Source organism: Podarcis melisellensis (genome assembly GCF_964234715.1).
Source record: "Podarcis melisellensis genome assembly, chromosome: 11".
Classification (NCBI taxonomy): domain Eukaryota; kingdom Metazoa; phylum Chordata; class Lepidosauria; order Squamata; family Lacertidae; genus Podarcis; species Podarcis melisellensis.
This window is the reverse complement of record NC_138543.1, coordinates 51,594,844-51,614,776: the sequence shown is the minus strand read 5'-3', so window position 1 is coordinate 51,614,776 and position 19,933 is coordinate 51,594,844. Positions and strand designations below refer to the sequence as shown.

The window sequence follows — 19,933 nt, the reverse complement described above, 5'->3', positions numbered from 1 at the left end:
TAATTTATTATTTGTACCCCGCCCATCTGCCTGGGTTTCCCCAGCCACTCTGGGCGGCTTCCAACAAAGATGAAAGATACACTAAGATGTCACATATTAAAAACTTCCCTGAACAGGGCTGCCTTCAGATGTCTTCTGAATGTCAGGTAGATGTTTATCGCTTTGACATCTGATGGGAGGGCGTTCCACAGGGCGGGCGCCACTACCGAGAAGGCCCTCTGCCTGGTTCCCTGTAACTTGGCCTCTCGCAGTGAGGGAACCACCAGAAGGCCCTCAGGGTCCGGGTAGAACGATGGGGGTGGAGATGCAATCATCTGCTCTGCAGTGTCAGGGTAACCTACTGGCTAAGGAATCCTATTTGCTCTGGGGAGACAGGGATTCAAAAATTCTGGTCAGTTATGAAGCTCACTGTATGACCTTGGCAAAGTCCATGCCACTTATCTACTTAAGCTACCATGGAGGTGCTGCAAAGATGAGAACGGTGAAAGAGAGAAAACTGGATGGAAGGACAGTGAATGCCCAGGGAATGCAATTTTATGCTGCAATGATAGCACCATACTTTGCAAATCCTGGGAAACAATGGGTGGTATTCAAGTAAGTTTTACTGTATAGAGCCATTGATATTAATGGACACAATTGTGTTCTCTATATTAATGGACGCTCACCATTTTCCTGGTGGGCGTTGGTTGTGGACTGTGGTGATCACACAGTGTCCCCGGATGTTTAATGGTCTATTGATCCCTGTGCCACCACTGTGCTCACTTCCCCGCTGGAACCAACCAGTTACTCTCTGGTAAAACACTGAGTCCAGTCAGTTGTTAAAAGTGAACCAAAAACACAAGTTTATTTTACAAACATTAACAAGTTTATGGTTTCTCAGATAATATTTCTGTCAGTATCTTAACTTTCGTTTCTTTACCGGCCTAAACCTTCCTAATACCTTCTGACTGATTATCTCAACTGTTTGACCGAATCCTCTTAACAAATTCTCTCGCTCTCTCCCACCAGACTAGCCCAACCCACAGACTTTTTTATCTGTCTCTTCTAACTCTAGACTGTCTTCTCGACAACTCTAACTCTCCCAAAAAACCCTCTGTGCTTAAACCTTATACACAGTTAACTCTGCCCCCTGGGTTCCCATTGGTTAGTCATTTTACAATTAGTTAACGCTTTCCCCATGAACCCAGTACGATGTCACACACATAGGAGGGCAAACGCCACATGGACCTTCACTCTCTGCCTCCTTCCTAGCCATCCAGACCCATGTGGTCATCAGCTGAAGGTGTATTCCCCTTGGCTGTTGCATTACCTTCTGGCCAGTAGCCAGGTTCAAATGGGCCAATCAGGGCCTAGGTCTCGGGGAATTCCTTTGCTGGCCAGCCAGGCATTGGCCACCGCCATGACTGGCTAGGCAGCAGCACCTAAAAGAGCCGGCCCCATGGATCCATGGATCCACTTTACTTGACACTAGCCAGACCTCATATGGAGTATGGTACCCAGTTTTACACTTTCAGAAGGATGTAGGCAAATGAGATAATGTGCGGAAGGACAAGTCATAAGAGGAAAGTTTGAGAAAAGCAGACAATTTTAGCCTGGGGGAGAGAAGACTGAGTGGGAATGCATGAAAGCTCTTGTCAGTGACCTGAAAATCTGTAGGGGGTGGGGGACAAAGACATAGAAGAGAGCTGTTGCCCCAGAGGGTGGGGAAAGATCTAATGGGCTTAAGTTGTAGGAGGGTAGAGTTCAGCTGAACATTAGGAGATACCTTTTAAAAAGTTTGTTAGGGATGTTTTACCTCTGGGTTCCCTGTATCAGGGAGTGGGTTGAGCGAGGTGGCCTGCAAGACCCACCCCTAACTCTATAACTAGTTGCAGATAAAACAGTGTGAGGGTGGAGGGAGGGTGAGATCATCACATTGAGAGATGAATTAAGAACAGATAGGGCTGTACCAATGTGCTTACAATTGTTGAGCCTACAGCAAATCTCAGGGATTTAGGGGCTGTCAGGCTGGGGTTTAACCTGTGTGCTCCCACCAAGCTCTGGCCAAAGGAGAAGATTACAGAGAGAGCACAGTACCGCCAGAAAAGCTTCCAGAGCAACCTTGCTAAATGGTCTGAACAACCTGAGCATTCTGCCATTTGTGCCTCTTATGTGCAATGGTCTGTCCTTGCTGGGTTGAACAGAACTGGATCCGACACATTGTGTTACAGACTTATATTTCTAATGATTTCATTACAAGGAAAAGTGCATTCTCCTTGTCTAGCTTCCTTTTCCCCACTGCTTTCTGCAACAACCATTTCTAATTATTGAAGGTGGTCTCCCCTCCTCTCTGTCAAATGCATAGAAAACAAATGGGATGTGTTTGTGTCATTTTCCCTCTACAGTGGTACCTCAGGTTACAGATGCTTCAGGTTACAGACTCCGCTAACCCAGAAGTAGTACCTCGGGTTAAGAACTTTGCTTCAGGATGAGAACAGAAATCGTGAGGCGGCAGCACGGCAGCAGTGGGAGGCCCCATTAGCTAAAGTGGTACCTCAGGTTAAGAACAGTTCAGGTTAAGAATGGACCTCCAGAATGAATTACAGTGGTACCTCGGGTTAAGTACTTAATTCGTTCCAAAGGTCCGTTCTTAACCTGAAACTGTTCTTAACCTGAAGCACCACTTTAGCTAATGGGGCCTCCTGCTGCCACCATGCCGCCGGACCACGATTTCTGTTCTCATCCTGAAGCAAAGTTCTTAACCTGAGGTACTATTTCTAGGTTAGCGGAGTCTGTAACCTGAAGCGTATGTAAGCCGAGGTACCACTGTAAATTCTTAACCCGAGGTATCACTGTACTTTTTTTGTGAGATCACCTTTCTTATAGCGTGTGTACACGTGCATAACTTTATATATTCACTTCTATCATATTTTAAGATGGGGATGTGGCTGTCAAATTGGCAATAATAGTAAAGGTAAAGGGACCCCTGACCATTAGGTCCAGTCGTGGCCCACATCTCGCTTTATTGGCCGAGGGAGCCGGTGTACAGCTTCCAGGTAATGTAGCCAGCATGACTAAGCCGCTTCTGGCGAACCAGAGCAGTGCATGGAAACGCTGTTTACCTTCCCACCAGAGTGGTAACTATTTATCTACTTGCACTTTGACATGCTTTCGAAGTGCTAGGTTGGCAATAATAGTTTAGCCTTAATTAGTTTACTCTTAATTAACAATGGATAAACTACCTTCACTTCAATAATGAGAAATCCAGAGAATGCTTAATGGTGGGGAATCACTCCCCCCAAGTTCTAAATTAATTATTATGCTGGTCACACTACATTCAATGGACCTAAAAGGTCATCTATTTTTAGTCCAGGTCCCGGACACAACTTGCTTCTTACATGGAGCAGAACAAAACATAGTCATTCATATGTATGATATATGTAATGTTCTTGGAACTTTTGGGCAAGACCTTCCCAAATCTTAGGCTGTGGTTGCTGGTGAGAGAGAAGCAGCCTATTCTCAGGGTGGCCAACAAGGAAGTGAGGGAACCCAAAATGGAAAGATGGGCACATCCCAAGGGATCAGCCAAGCTCAAGCTTTTCCCTTCTGTGTATCATGTAATCAGTTTTGCTCCTGCAATCACTGAGCAATGAGGCCTGGTGCAATTTCAAAAGAAAGGTAGTATTTTGTGGCTGATCCAATCCTGACTTCACCTACCAAAAGGAGAGGAACGAATAAACTCATATATTGCATAACTGAGCTGAAAATGGAGGAAGCATCTGGAATGAAAGGAGACGTGTGGCATTGAGCGATCAACCTTCGGAAGACCTCTAGCAAACTAGCCTGAAGGCTTCAATCACACTGAGGGTTGCTGTTGACATTGGTTCAGCAAACTGTTGCATATTGGACCATAAGGGGGAGTTGTTCAGTAGTCATCTTGTCCCAATTATGCTTTCTTAACCTGAAGGAAGTCTTCATCTGGCAGCAATTTCCCAGGAGCATGTGTCAAAGAGGGGAGTGGTGGGGTTTATCTGGCCTCCTGGCAGCAACATTGCTGTGGCTTAACAGGAGAGACAATGGGAGTATTGAGGTGGCAAAGAGGTGGGCACGGTTTGGGCATCCTGATAAGCCCTAGCTGGTACTTTCCCTGAAGCACCTGTGTCAACCTCCCCATCACATTATCCCTTCTTCTCTCCCAGTAAGCTGCTTTGATGATGCCAACATCCCACCCTGCAGCCCACACCTGTTCTTTCCTGTAAAAAGGAATTGAAGCACAGTTTGAACATTCTTCCAGCAGCTCCTGGGGTAGCAGTCATACAGTTTCTGTGATATAACACCCTGTGACTCTTCCTTCTTCACCTTGGTTTCTCCAGGCACCGTATTTCAGAGGTGATTTCCCTTTCTTTCCCCTTCCAAAACTCTTTCACCAGTCACTCAAACTGTTAAGCATCGTCTACCAAAGCAATTTTCAGCTAACTGTAGCTTTTGGAGTGAATATGAATAGCTGAAATTGTGACTCAATGGCTGGGGTAATTGCACAAAAAATAGAGTTAATCTTTGTTTAACTCCTGCGACTTTATGTACTCGGCACACTGAAAACTGACAGAGCACCACTATTTCAAAATACGAGGATTGTTTTCCTGCGGTAATAGATCACTGGCATAAGGTCTTAAATGGTTTTGCTAAAGCGAATGGCATCTTCACTGGAGCATACAAAACGTCCCTGATTATTCTTTGACTATTGTTTTTAAAGTGTCAGTGAAAGTAGAGAATTATTTTTGGAAATGTTATGGAGTTTAGAAGTTGGGCTATGAATGGGGTCAGGTATGAGTGCAATAAAAGCTATGGAGGAGGAAGAATTTTGCACAGTCCACATTTTAAAGTAAACTGACCTACTTTGCACGCCACAGACCAAAACCAATGCATACATATACTGTAATTATCTGTTGGATTTTGCACCTTTTCAAATTTTGTGCTATAGTTCTCAACTCATAAAATGTACCATTTAAAACAGATTAACAGTATTATTTCACAATTGCTTTAGGGCAAAATAAGTTTATAAATGCGTGTGTTGAGATAAAATATTTATATATGATTTTTCATACTTCTTTTTTTTAAAAAAAAAGTAGTCTGATTTAACAACATAATGGAATGGACTTTTGAATGAAAGAATCCGAAACTGACACAGACTGTCCATCCTTAGTAAAGGCAGGGAAACTGTCCCAAATGTCTTGGACTATAATTCCTATCTTCCCTAGCCTGTGTGGCCAATGTAGTCAGGGATGCTGGGAGTTGTAGTCAAAAACATCTGGAGACTTAGAAAAGGCCGCATAACACAAATACGTATTTCTCACCAACAGTACACTTGATGAGAAGTTGCCACCAACCCTAGCAGCCACATGAAAATCTTCTTAGTATGTGTAGACATCACGTTTCTTAGATGTACATCTCATAGTATAAAGTGTAAGTTATGAGATGTACACCAAAGAAAGGAAATGTTCACAGCAGCCTGGTGCCTTCCATATGTTTTGGGTCAGGGCTGATGTGGGATGTTTTTGACTACATCCCCCATCATCCCTGGTCCAAAATAACTTGAGGCACCAGGCTAGTGAAGGCTGATCTACGCACACTAAAATGACATGGACCTGACTCCTGAAATGCTGTCTGGCAGTTCCAGCCTGTAACCTGGTTATGGACTGAGTGGAATGAATGGGTTGGGTGACTCAGTCTATTTTTCCACCTATTTGATCCTGTTTCCATGTTGATATGTGACTTGAGAAGGGAAAAAGAAAACCTCACAGAAATTTAAATAAGTATTTAAATAGTATTTTAAAAATATTTCTCTCAAAACATGCATTTATAAAATGTATTTTGATAGGGTTTTGAGCTGACATGCTCAGAAAGTGAAGAAGCTTACAGTTCTGGTCCATACTTTAATCAAGGTTGTGCAGATCAGGTCAGGCTGAACGGGGATTCGCAAAGGTAAAATACTTGAAGCATCCTTACCCATTCATGTCTGCGGCTGAATGTAAACTGATGCCTTCAAAGTTTCTAGCCAGGTGCTAGCATAACCTGCCTGCAACAGTCATCATGTCTAATCTTTTCACTTGGAAACCTTTGATAAGTTTCTGAGAAATCCAATGGTCCCCAAGTGCACAGTTTGAAACCTTTGTAATAGAGGTTAGTGATATGAAAACTCATAGAGCCCTTTTTTAGTGTCTTTCTTGTAGTTCAGTTTTTACGGGAAGCTGTTGCACTGGATTTTATGAAATTGCAAAGAACAGCAGGCAGTGAGATGTGTACTGTACTTTGGTGTTCCACCCAAGTGGCTTGGTGGCATTCAGAATTTGCTTTCTCTTCCCTAGGAATTTGTTCATTTGAGAGAGCTCTATCGAATAACAGCAGTCCTCTTGGGAGTAAAATTCATCTCGGTGCAGAGGGCTGGCGCAGATGTAATAAACCACTTACAGTAAATCCCAGCTAAGCCCTCTAAATAAGAAATAAGTTGAGCAGAAGTTGTTGTTGGTCCTCTGCTGTTGGCTGAATCTGATGTTAACTGCTCATTTTTTCTGTATGCTATCTTGGCTGGAGACGCGGAGGCTGTGGGGAGATTGGGTTGGCTGCTTAAATTACAAATTGGTCTCTCTTCTCTCATTATTTGGTTTGCATAGGTTGATAAGGTAATAATATATCCCTGTTGAAATTTTGCTAAGAAAGAGAAGCTTCTCTAAGATAGCATTTGTAGAATTGCCACCAGTTTTCTGCCAAAAGAAAATTCAAGGCAGATTGACAAGGTGAGGCGAGGGATGATTTTAATTTTCTTGGAAGGGCCACACAACCCTATGTTGTGTCTGACTTTTTCCTAAAGCAAGATTTGAGGTGGATTTGCATGCTTTTAACGCAGGCAAAATGTCAGTGGAAATTTCAACCATAATTAAAGGAATTTATCCATTAGCATAATTTCTTCAGAGGCAGTCTCAATGTTCCCTAGACCAAAAAGTTGCTTTCTGAGGATTGTAGTGAACTAACTGGGCTATTCTTCACCATTTATCCCAACAGGCACACAAGTTAAGGGATTTACAACATTGCGGTTCCTGATTGAGCCTTCGGATGCTGTCACCATGCGAGGAAGTAACGTGTTGCTCAACTGCACGGCAGAATCGGATCAAGGGATTCCCGTCATCAAATGGAAAAAGGATGGAGTCTTTTTAAACTTGGCAGTGGATGAGAGAAGGCAGCAGTTTCCCAATGGATCTCTTTTGATACAAAACATAGTCCATTCCAGACACCATAAACCTGATGAGGGCCTTTATCAATGTGAAGCATCATTGGAAGGTATTGGAGCTATCATCAGTCGGACAGCCAAAGTCTCTGTAGCAGGTAAGAGCTCACCTTCCTTCCTTCCTTCCTTCCTGGCATGATGAGAGGATGTTCTCACGCTAACTCTACGTGGATTAAGACTTGTTTCGTTTGTGAATTTTGGATTAATGCTTTTCCTAATCCAGGACTGAAGCACATAGTGGACCTTAATCTGGGGCAGGCAGGAATTCAGATTGTTGTGGCCAAAAGAGAGAACTGCAGGGAGATGAGACAAATAATCAAGGATACCTCTATACAACAATAGGTCAGAGGAAATGAAGAGAAACAATAAAAACTTCTGTTTCTGGCTTGCTCTCTGGTCTGCAGACTTGAGGGACTGAACTTCTGCTGCTGGCTACAGAGTGCCCCTTTCACCTTGCCTCATCTTGCCCCTCTCCCAACCAAAGAGTTGGGTTTGACACTCGCAAAGATCAGTGTAAATGTGGAGTAAGGTATAGCCTAGAATTGAAGTATGTGGTGTGAGGGTGCTGTAGAATCAGAACACCAGTTCCTAGGGATGCATCTGGTGCAGAATGTGGCCACCAGACTTCTAACTGGTGTGGACAGGCTTATGCTCATCACACCAATTTTTTAAATAATTTCAATGGCTGCCTGTTCATTTTATGGATCCAGTGCTGAGTGCTGTTGCCTACCATCAGGGCCCTAAACGGCTTAGGTCCCAAATATTAGCAGTAACGATACTTCTCATTTCAGTGTACCAGTGATAAACTCTTCTAGAGTACAACAATGATGGAAATCTTGTTGCGTGCAATCAACTTTTAATTTTAAATAACTGTCAGGACAAAAGGGAAAACTTTTATCATTCCTTTTTTTAAAAAAAAAATAATGTGGTATTTCTCCTCCACAGAAATGAAGTTAGACATGACATTACTGCCACAGTAATTTATTTCTGACAAGCTACTATTCATGCTTAAATATGTCTAATCAACCCTTTGTTGCTGTGTGATATTTGAAGCATGTTTATTATCTTCAAAAACAAGAAGCAGTCTTTGAAGCTAGAAATTAACTGCTTTCCAGATTAATTCAGGGTCAGAAAAAAACAAAACACCAAACTTCTGCAGAATGTGAAATGTACTTTTATTAGTATTCTCTCTCCCCCCCCCCCCTCCTACTTAGCTTTTCTAGAGTGACAGGAATTCATTAGAGAACTTACTGGATTCAGCAGCATTAGTTTCTGCCGCTCATTTTTGGGTGAAGTGCCTCTTGTACAGAGCTGACGCAAATTGGCCACTTCTGAAATCGCAAGATGATTTAGGGTGTTTAACAAATACTTGAATTCAGATTCATGACCCTCGTGAAGGTTGCCAAATCCAAGACTTTGCTACATCCGGATGTTAAGAAGAATCCCACCATTTGTACTTGGTAATCTGCTGTCTTGTACTTTAGAAGTGTCTTCCAGCCGTGATCTATATTAGCGTAACCAATCAATAGAACCATGAATGGAACCTCCCAAATAATGAATGAAGACTGTAGGGAAGGAATCCTGATGTGAATGAAGATTTGCAGGAAAACCTCACCCCACTGCTGGTTTGGGGTACTAAGCGAAAGTTTTTTAATCCCTCCCCTGCAAGAGTCTCTCTCCCTCTCCCTCCCGCCTCTCTTTTTATTCCTAGAAAAATAAAGCCAAGTTGCATAATTTCCCCACAATCAGTGGAGACTGCCCTCAACCAGCCTCTACCTACAAACTTCTTCCTTGTAACCAGTCCAGGGTGGGGTGGCTTTGCCTGTCGGCTTCCTTCTCCTTTGTCTCAGTGTTGCCCTTGCAGAACTCTCAGCAGCCTTAACGAACTACAGTTCCCATAATTCTTTGCTGTTTGAAGTGGTGTGATGCTGCTTAAATGCTGAGGCCTAATGCTCATCTAGGTATTTTAGGAGGTTTAACAAACTGAAGGATGTCATCCTCTTTCTGTGCCCCTGCCGATGGAAACATAGAGATGGGGACAAATATACCCCTTCTTTAAGTCATTTACATACTGTCTTCTCTTGTTTATTATTTACTACAAATCTTGATGACTAAGCTCTTTAGCGACGAAACATTTGATTACTGGAATGACGTCCAAGCACTGAACCACTGGTATACCAAGTGATTTTTTTCGGGGAGGGGGGGACTCAGGGGTACGCATATCCCTAAACATTTTGTGAGTTTTTGTACTTTTGTCCATTGACTGTATTTGTTTTTCCCAAACTGAACTATAAATTTGTGATTTCCTCGAGTCAAAATAAGAGTACCCCTGACCATTTTTTTTCAGAAAAAAAGCACTTGGTATATCACAAGTGGACTCTTTATTACTGCATTTGCAATTGTTCAAGACAAAATCTAATTCGGAAAGAGAAGAAATGAGCACTGAACCACAAGTGAACTCTTTATTTACTGTGTTTGCTATTGTTTAAGATAAAACCTATTTGGGAAAGAAACTACTTTTCCCATTTTTATGGACGTTTAGTTACAGATAGTTGCCTTGGTGGTATTATCTTGTGTCGATCACAGTAGTCGTTGTATCACCACTCTGGTCATTGTTTTCTTGTAGAACTCTCAGCAGCCTTAACAAACTACACTTCCCATAATTCTTTAGGGGAAGCTAGAGCTGTTTGAAGTGGTATGATGCTGCTATAGTGGTATGATGCTGGAGCCTAATGCTCATCTAGATGCTCATCTAGATTGGTTTATATATTGTCAATCCCTATTTGAACCAGAATCACAAACTTGAGGCTGTTCTGATCTTTCCAGTTTCACACAGTTTCCCTCTTTCTCTTCCCCATACCCCTCTGAAGTTTAGCATAAATTCCAGAATCACTTGCAATCCCACTTCCTCTCTCATTTCTACCTCATTTCTACCTTGCCCAACTGCACAGTGTTGTGTGAAAGTCCCTGCAGTCAACACTTGGGACAAATGGTCCATTAATACTGCTAGAAGGGCAGTATTTGTATTACATTTGGTGCATCGCAACCCTCATTCTTGGGACGCGGGTGGCACTGTGGGTTAAACCACAGAGCCTAGGGCTTGCCAATCAGAAGGTCGGCGGTTCGAATCCCCACGATGGGGTGAGCTCCCGTTGCTCGGTCCTTGCTCCTGCCAACCTAGCAGTTCAAAAGCACATCAAAGTGCAAGTAGATAAATAGGTACCGCTCCAGCGGGAAGGTAAACAGCGTTTCCGTGAGCTGTTCTGGTTAGCCAGATGTGGCTTAGTCATGTTGGCCACATGACCCGGAAGCTGTGTCGGCTCCCTCGGCCAATAAAGTGAGATGAGCGCTGCCACCCCAGAGTCGGTCACGACTGGACCTAATGGTCAGGGGTCCCTTTACTTTTAACCCTCGTTCTAGATGGCCTTCCCTCACCTGTTAATGGAATCGTTCCAATGCTAGAAATTAGGAGCGCCTGCTGTTTGAGAGGGTTAAATGATTTTTAGTGTTCTGGGGAACATGTCGGAGGCTGCAAGGGAAGAATTTCTGCATTCAGCTGCAGAGAAACATTTTCCTCTGCATGAGAGATAAATATTGCTAGCTGAACTGGAAATGTGCTTGAGCTGACCCTCGTTAAAATATTGGCAGCATGTTCCTGTCTTAAGGCACAGGGCAGATGGAATATAAGAAAGGAGAGAGAGAGAAAGTGTAAGGATAAAAAAAATAAAAATAAATGAAGGGCTGACCTGGTATCATGTTTATCTTGGCATCTGTAAGGCAAAGCAAAGCAAGAAGTATTACTTCCAGAGTAAGGTTGTTGCTTGGGGTAAGTTCATGCAACTAATGAGGCATGGGAAAGATTCTTTTTTTAAAATATCTATGGCACAGAAGAAGTTGGTGCAGAGAATGCTCTCTCCTGCCTGTCAGACTTGGGTTGATTTGGCAGTAGACTTAAGATAAATAAAATAAAGCCCCAGTTTTACAGAAAGGCATAATTGCTGTCATGCTGGCTTTAAGAGATCATCTGGCTGGCTATTTGTAGAAATAGGACAACAGACTAGAAGAAGCATTGGTCTAGTTTATCAGAGTTGCTCACATGTGCTTATTCAGGCGGGACAGCAGTCGCAACAAGTGATAGACAATTTTAACTCCCACTGAAAGAGGCTATGGAGGTATGAGAAGATATTGCAGCAATACGTAACAGGCGATTGGGTGATTTTGCACAATGTATGATGATTACTTTAATAATAATAATAATAATAATAATAATAATAATAATAATAATTATAATAATAATTATTTATTATTTGTACCCTGCCCATCTGGCTGGGCTTCCCCAGCCACTCTGGGTGGCTTCCAACAAAGATGAAAGATACACTGTCACATATTAAAAACTTCCCTGAACAGGGCTGCCTTCAGATGTCTTCTGAATGTGAGGGAGATGTTTATCGCTTTGACATCTGATGGGAGGGCGTTCCACAGGGCGGGCGCCACTACCGAGAAGGCCCTCTGCCTGGTTCCCTGTAACTTGGCCTCTCGCAGTGAGGGAACCGCCAGAAGTGCCTCGGAGCTGGACCTCAGTGTCCGGGCAGAACGATGGGGGAGGAGACGCTCCTTCAGATATACTGGACCGAGGCCGTTTAGGGCTTTAAAGGTCAGCACCAACACTTTGAATTGTGCTTTTATTTTTACAATTATTATTACTGATTAAATTTCTACCCCACCTCCCTTCATAAAGGAACCCAGGGTAGCAAACCCCTTGAATGTGAAAATTGTAAAGTTAAAATAAATTAAAAATATGAAGAATATCTAGAAACATTTAAGAATAATCATGTAACTTCACAGCTAATAATATTGAGATTTCCAGGAACAGCATCTGCACAGTCCCTGTCCAATTCAGGCTGACCTGGGGAACACCTGACCTGACCCAAAATCAATTTTGGAGGCCGGGCTAATCTTTCCTTGGGGTTTTTAAATTGGTGGGCAGAGGATTCAATCCTGATTGGGTCTGCTGCCTTCAACTGTCTTCTGCCATCATAGCTAGTAGCCATCAATAGCCCCCTTCTCTATGAATTTGTCTAACTCTCTTCTAAAGCCATCTAGGTCAATAGCCATCATTGCACTGGGCAGATGGCATAGAATCCATGGAGAATCAAAGCACTGAGACTGGATATGACCTCCATGAAGGGCCAGCATCAAAACTTGGCTGTTTGGGCATTTGCTGAGGGCATCCCTGACAATAGCCCCTTAGATTTGCTGCAGTGACGAGCTGGGGTCACCGGGGGAGAGGGAGCCCTTGGAGCCTGTCTTGGCTAAAGACCCTCCAAAATCTGCAACTGATCACACAAATATACCCTGCATATGTAAAGCTTTTACACAAGATCTGATAAGTGCATGGAGGACTGGAACAGCCAATGGGCATGTTACCCCTCCTGCTGCGTGCACTAATTTCATGTAATTTCAACAGCAGCTCATCCAGGAAGAGTCTTGCTTTATCAGAACAATGACTTTCCAATCCCAGAATCCTATTTCTCACCATGGCCAATCAGATGTCTCCGGGAAGCCCTCAGGCAGGCCATGTAGCAAAGATCTATTTTCAGTGGAAGGGAGAAGAAGCAAGTTTATATTGGAAATAAGTTGCTGTCAGGTAAAAATGAGTGTTGAGTTTCATAGAGCAAGCTGTGTGAAGTTGAAACCACAGGCTATTGCACTGACACATTTTTTTGTGGTATAAATTCTCATGCTGAAATTCTTTGTACTGCCTCTGTTGGAGAATGTTATCCCTTGATGAGAGTCTTCATTCTGTGTACTTTTGTGCCTTACACCAAGTGTCTACTTTCTAGAGTCAGACTGCTTCTTTCCTTCTATGGAGGTCTGAAGATATATCCAAGAGTGTTGGACAACCATGTCTTTCATGTGCTGAAACTGTCCCAACACTTTGTTCTGCATTCAAGAAAGTATCTGAAAAATAACCTTATAGTAAGGGGGAGAGAGTGGGCAACAGATTCAATTCTGTTTTAGGTATATAATTGTTTGTTTGAGGGGATTTACATCCTGCCCATAAGTAAAATTCCTAGGGTAGCTTACCATGTTTAAAACCACAACAAAGCACATTTAAAATATATGAATAAAAACACATAAATATATAATAAAACAGTAAAAATTTGAGTAGCATACAAACAATAAACTCAACCAAAATGAGACCGATCAGACAGAAATAACAGACCTGAGAAAAATTAAAAGAAAGGTCTTCACCTGGCTCTGAAATCAGATTAGCCTAGACAACAAGTGTAGGAGAATCCCTGAGGAGAACATTGAAGGTGCCTACACTGAGAAGGCCCTTTTCCCCGGAAGCCACCTGCATCACCTTGGATGGTGAGGGAACCCTAAAGAAGGACCTCCAAGAAAATATTAGTGTACACACAACACAAGATAGGAAATGCAGCTGGTTAACTTCAGAAGGGAGGTCTAAGCATGAGAGGAAACATTGTTGTACACCACTAACTCCTCATATTACAAAGGTCTTCTGTATTTCCATTATAGTTGCAGAACTGCAATTGCATCCTAAAGCAGGTTTTGCTAAAATACCAAGTCTGTTTCTTCCTTTTCTAAATGGGTTCCATAAGAAGTAATGATTTTCTGGAGGATTTTTATGTATGGCATGAGGAACTTTCATGCTACTAAATGTTAAATTGCTTTGATGCATTTTTTTAAAAAAGGAATATTATACTAGCAAAGAGAATAAAATAAATTACTTGCCCTTTAATATTTCATATAGTGGGGATGGGTTTGGTCACTGAATCCTTACAATCTAATATTAGACTCATTCAGAGACAATAGGGCTGCTTGCAGCATTTTAAGATCTTGCTTTTATGTCTTGGTAACATATTAAATCAATGTCTTTCGTGGTTATGAATGACAAACCACAGGGACCCACTAAGTCAAACGCATTTTCTTCCAAGAGCGAGTATGTGCTTGGTTTCATCTAATTTTCAAAGCATTAGTAGTTCATAAACCAGTTCCTGATGAAAGCAGTCAATTTTACTTAGCGTAGCATACGTGAGCCTTGCAAGTACAATGTTGTTTAAAGCTACAAGTTGCCAGCGATATTTCAAACAAACCAACATTTGAAGTGGATTTAGAAGCATTCCTTGGAATTTCGAAGTAATTAAAAATCGGGAGCTATTGTTGAAAGACCATCGTCAAAAGCTGGTGTGTACAACACAATAGCCAGGGTGAGTCAGCATCGGGAAAGCCAACTGTTGGTCAAGCAAAAGTTCCCAGTTTGAACAGGGAGCCCTGGACTTTGAAGAGGTGATGGAGATCCCACTTGCTCAGACTGCAACAAGTAAGAAGCCCATCTTGTGTCTACCTCTCTGATGTGAGGCAGTTGCACTGATGTTTTTGGCGCCTGAGGATTCCAGCCTGAATGCTACAGCAGAGCCACCATACTCTCAGCACCATCTCCTAAAACAAACAAGAGCCCTTTAACTACAAGAGGCTTTTCCCAATGGAGGCAGAGCTAGAGACTGCCCCAGTATTTTCATCTCAGTCTAGCATAGCCACTTGCAGAAGCAGTATTTCTTTCTGCTTGTATGGATCATCATCATCATCAACAACAACAACAACTATTCTCTGTTGCCCTTCACCTAAGGATCATAGGGCAGTATACAATATAAAAACACAAAAGTTCTTAACATACAGTGGTACCTCAGGTTACAGACGCTTCAGGTTACAGAAATAGTACCTCGGGTTAAGAACTTTGCTTCAGGATGAGAACAGAAATCGTGCTCCGGCAGTGCGGCGGCAGTGGGAGGCCCCATTAGCTAAAGTGGTATCTCAAGTTAAGAAGAGTTTCAGGTTAAGAACGGACCTCTGGGACAAAATAAGTTCTTAACCCGAGGTACCACTGTAGTAACCAACAAAAACAATAACCCCACTACACACAGATTAAAAGGTCATAGATGGTTTGATTAGCCAAAGGCCTGGGAAAAGAGGAATGTTTTTGACTGGCGGCCAAAGCAACAAAGGCACCAGGCACTTCTCCTTAGGGAATGCATTCCACAAGCAGAGAGTCACAGTAGAAAAAGGCCACCTTTTGGACATTTCACTCTAGCCTCAGCTTCTATCGGAGCTGTCCAGGGTGCTACCTGGAAAGTGAGGCATTGCCTTCCTTCGCCTTGCAGCCCTGCTTGGACTGGAACCTCAATCTGCCTCACCACCTGGAACAGAGCAAAAATGCCTTTGGATCCAAGAGACCAGAATGAGTGGGATCCATCTTTTTAATTAGGCAAGATGCTTTGTGCACAGTGCTGACAGGGCATCAGAAATAATCTTTTCCCAGGACTTTCTCAAGGGCTCCCCAAGCCTCTGCAATCGCCATTTGTAAAAGTATTTTTGGCTGGAGAGGGAATGAGAGCAGTGAAGAGAAACTAAGAGGCTGCCTCCTACTTTAACATCTTATTAAAAGTCCCAATTTAACAGGCTACTGATTATTGGTATTTCTCGTAATTGGTAGGTCTGAAGATAGAGACATTATGTTAAACCATTTGGTTTTTCTTTTCATCAACAATTCCTGGGTCAATGCACCGAGGTTTCTCGGGCTTTAGTTGCCAGCATAAGCATTGGTCATTTGAGGGTGTATGGGGAGGAAGGGAGGAGAAAGGGACATTTTTCTTCATGTATCAATTGCATGCATTGGTAATGATGAGAAGGATAATTGCAGAGGTGATTCAGCTCTGCTAATTTGATTGAGTAAGGCATAATTTCCTTCACATTCAGACCAGGTGTTCTACGCTGATTCCATTTTTATTTTTTCTCTAATTGGGGAGCTTAAGGATTGATGATTTTGTTCACAGATACCATTTTCTGGAAACATGTTAAAAACATAACCTTGGTGGAAAAAAAATAAAAAGGAGGAATAAAGCTGAAGTGTTTTTCCTCATGAGCTCATAATTGTGTTTGGGGCAACACAAAAGCTGCTTAGGGGCATGACACTATCAGTAATAGTGGGTGTTTATTTGAAAGAGATATTGTTCAACACTGTTCCTCTCCTCTGCAATGCATAAGTTCAAGGAAGTGTTCAGGGTACATAGCGCTTACATTTTAGAAGTTTACAACCACCTGCCAAATCCCAAATAACAGGGAATACTATAAACCCTCAAGAGCTACAATCCACACACAAAAAGCTCATTTCAGGAAAGAAATTGTATTCAAGTTATTGATAGTTTCTGATCCCACAGGAAGAAGTTATTTTTCAGATTCCAGCTTGAGTACCCCCTGGGGAGGGAACCCTGTCAGTCAGTATCCCGTGTGAACTGAAATATGCCCTTGTTGGAATTTCTGTGTTGGACACAATTTTTTCTTGAAAGACTACTGTCCTTGGAAGTGGTCCTGGCTCAGTGACACAGCACATGCTTTCTAGGAACACAGACCCAGGTTGACTCATTGACATCTTCAATTAAAAGGCTTGGGTAGCTGGTTGTCAGGGCTGGAGCCAAAGGTGGATCAGCATGAAAGACAGAGGCCTCCATTATCAGTGAAGTTAGCTCTGTATACAAGGAAATGGCTTACAACTCAGCAACCCTTCCTAGATGGTCTTGCCCCTATATAGCAGTTGCCAGGACAATCTCAAACTGCACCTGCACACGTCTGGCCTCAGTTCTGCTCTCCTCATTATTCTGTGCATTCTTGGAGACCATGGGGGAAGGGGACTTGTCACAAGGAATATTTATTCAGTTCTTCAGCAGCCTCTTGAGACCCACTCATCTGCTTCAGCCTCGGAGTCTGAACTGCTCCTGTCACCGGCTGCCCCTGCTCACTAAACTCTGTTGCCCCTTCAGCATCCAGCCATTTTCTCCCGCTGATCTCTCCCCAGTGTCCTACCACCAATGCTCTAGCTGGTGCCTCCCACCACTCCTCTTTCTCCAGCCAGTCCCTGACACTGCAGATAGGAAGGGTCTTCTGCCTAATAAACCTGGAAATTTGCTGACTCTTGACCAGATAGTAGACTCTTGACATTCTTATATTTCCATAAAGAAGAGAGCATGAAAACCACTGTTCTAAGCAGGCTTGAAATCAAAATGGAGAGGCTTCAGCATATATATTTATATATTATACCCCGCCCATCTGGCTGGGTTTCCCCAGCCACTCTGGGTGGCTTCCAACAGAATATTAAAATACAATAGTCTATTAAACATTAAAAACTTCCCCAAAGAGGGCTGCCTTCAGTTGTCTTTTAAAAGTAAAATAGTTGTTTATTGCCTTGGCATCTGCTGGGAGGGTGTTCCACAGGGCAGGCACCACTACCGAGAAGGCCCTGTGCCTAGTTCCCTGTAACCTCACTTCTCGTAGGGAGGGAACTGCCAGAAGGCCCTCGGAGCTGGACCTCAGTGTCTGGGCTGGATGATGGGGGTGGAGATGCTCCTTCAGGTATACAGGACCGAGGCCGTTTAGAGCTTTAAAGGTCAGCACCAAAACTTTGAATTGTGCTCGGAAACGTACTGGGAGCCAATGTAGGTCTTTCAAGACCGGTGTTATGTGGTCTCGGCGGCCGCTTCCAGTCACCAGTCTAGCTGCCGCACTCTGGATTAGTTTCAGTTTCCGGGTCACCTTCAAAGGTAGCCCCACATAGAGCACATTGCAGCATTGCCCTAATTTCAGCCCACGTTGTCAGCCAGGATTGGCAACGTCCCATTGCACTTTTTACCAATGCATTAATATGTAATAACAAACAGGTGCAGCATTTTAAAAATGGCTCCCTTTTCAAGGGTTTTTGCTCTTGCAACATTTAAAAATTGATTTGTTTGATAGCACTGAAATAACAAATGTCTAAATCCTGGCAAGTGACAATGCAAAGGGGAAAACAATCCATGGGGGAAATGTGACTAGCCAATTGCAAATTTACGTGGATGGCTGCACTTTTATGAACTTCATATCAATATCTCCCTGCTATGGATTTTCTTTTAATGCAAATCTAATATGCTTCACACTCAGGCCTGGTGTGAAGCAGTTTTAGACCACATACTCAGTATAATTTTAAGCTGTAAATATGCCAAGTCCATTGAATATCTGTGCATGTTGGACTTTGGGAATCCTTCTGAGGAATAGTTGTTGTTGATGATGGTTTTCTAGTAGTGCTTCTATTTACTTGAGAGCAGATCTGACATTTCAAACCTCTTTCTGTAAGACGTCCCAATAATTGTTTAGGAATTATCTTGTTATGTCGCAAGTATGGAGAATAATAGGGGCTTTGAATTGTATTGAATAGTAACAATGGCACGTGTAATCTCAATTTTTTGTTTGAGGGCTTTTGGAGCAACTCCTGCAGCTGATATTTAACATGAATTATTTTTACTTCCCAAACGGGCTTTATTCCAAGGCTAGGTTTTAATGTTGGTTTTGTTATATTATTCTCAGGTGCTTTTCCCCCTTTCAATTTTATGTGTGTGAAATATCGCCATGTCTGTTTAATAGCTACCCTATTAAAATAAGTAACTGTTTAGTAGTATACTCTATTGGGGAGGGGGTTAAGAAAAAAAACTTGACCCCCCCCCCCAGTTTCTTATATTGGTGCTATAAACGACTCATGCTGATACAATGCAAAATTGCTGTTTACAAGATCTGGGTTAAGGGACTGTATTTAAAGTAAGGGGGCAGTTCATACCCAGTTGGTGGTGAATGCTGTTTGCATTGCGATTGCGTCTGGCAAGGCAATCCATATGAAACAGAGCAGCTCTTACCATTTTTATAGTTATATTGACATTTTGCAAAAGTTTCTGGGTTCCAGGATGGCATTCAACTAAGTTCTACCCAGAGTAGACCCACTGAAAATAATGAATATGACTAAATTGGGTGCATTAATTTCAATTCAATGAGTTTACTCTGGATGAAGCTTAGTTGAATCCTGCCCCTGGCTTGGACAATATTCCATGTATTTATGGACATAGCTTATGTTGGCCATAATGCCCATAAGTCTATGGAATATTCCAGACCCTCTCAGTGTCCCTATTTTCCAGGGAGAGTCCTAGGTTTACAGAAGCTGCCCTGGTTTCTGATTTGATCCCAGAATGTCCCGCTTTTCCTTAGGACGTCCCTATTGTCATCGGAGAAATGTTGGAGGGTGTGGAGTTATATGACCCCCTGAGCCAAGTAGAGAAGGCATCTGAAGCCCTGTACAGTGGTACCTCAGGTTACATACGCTTCAGGTTACAGACTCCGCTAACCCAGAAATAGTGCTTCAGGTTAAGAACTTTGCTTCAGGATGAGAACAGAAATCGTGCTCCGGTGGCGTGGTGGCAGCAGGAGGTCCCATTAGCTAAAGTGGTGCTTCAGGTTAAGAACAGTTTCAGGTTAAGTACAGACCTCCGGAACGAATTAAATACTTAACCTGAGGTACCACTGTACAGGGAAGGTTTGTTTTTTTAAAAAAAAAGTTTAATGTTTTACTATGTTTTTATATATGTTGGAAGTTGTCCAGAGTGACAGGGGCAACCCAGTCAGATGGGTGGGGTATAAATAATAAAAACATTATTATTATTCTGCAATATGACATCCTATTTTTGTAAGATAAATGTTGAAGGGTGTGATATTCTCCACTAAGCTTGCTTTTAGCCACTTCACTGATGGAGGAGCATTCACGATTCCTCTGTTAAAGCTATTGCTTTATTTCCA

General features: G+C 42.6%; 1 protein-coding gene across 2 annotated transcripts in view; it reads left to right on the top strand.

Moving 5' to 3' along the window:
• Positions 1–19,933, top strand: part of DCC (DCC netrin 1 receptor) — a 934,061-nt gene that overhangs the window by 359,984 nt on the left and 554,144 nt on the right. For both annotated transcript variants that reach the window (XM_081929563.1, XM_081929562.1), the window contains exon 2: positions 7,039–7,359. In XM_081929563.1, coding sequence (XP_081785689.1) covers positions 7,039–7,359 — 321 coding nt within the window. The remainder of the gene's footprint in view (positions 1–7,038; positions 7,360–19,933) is intronic.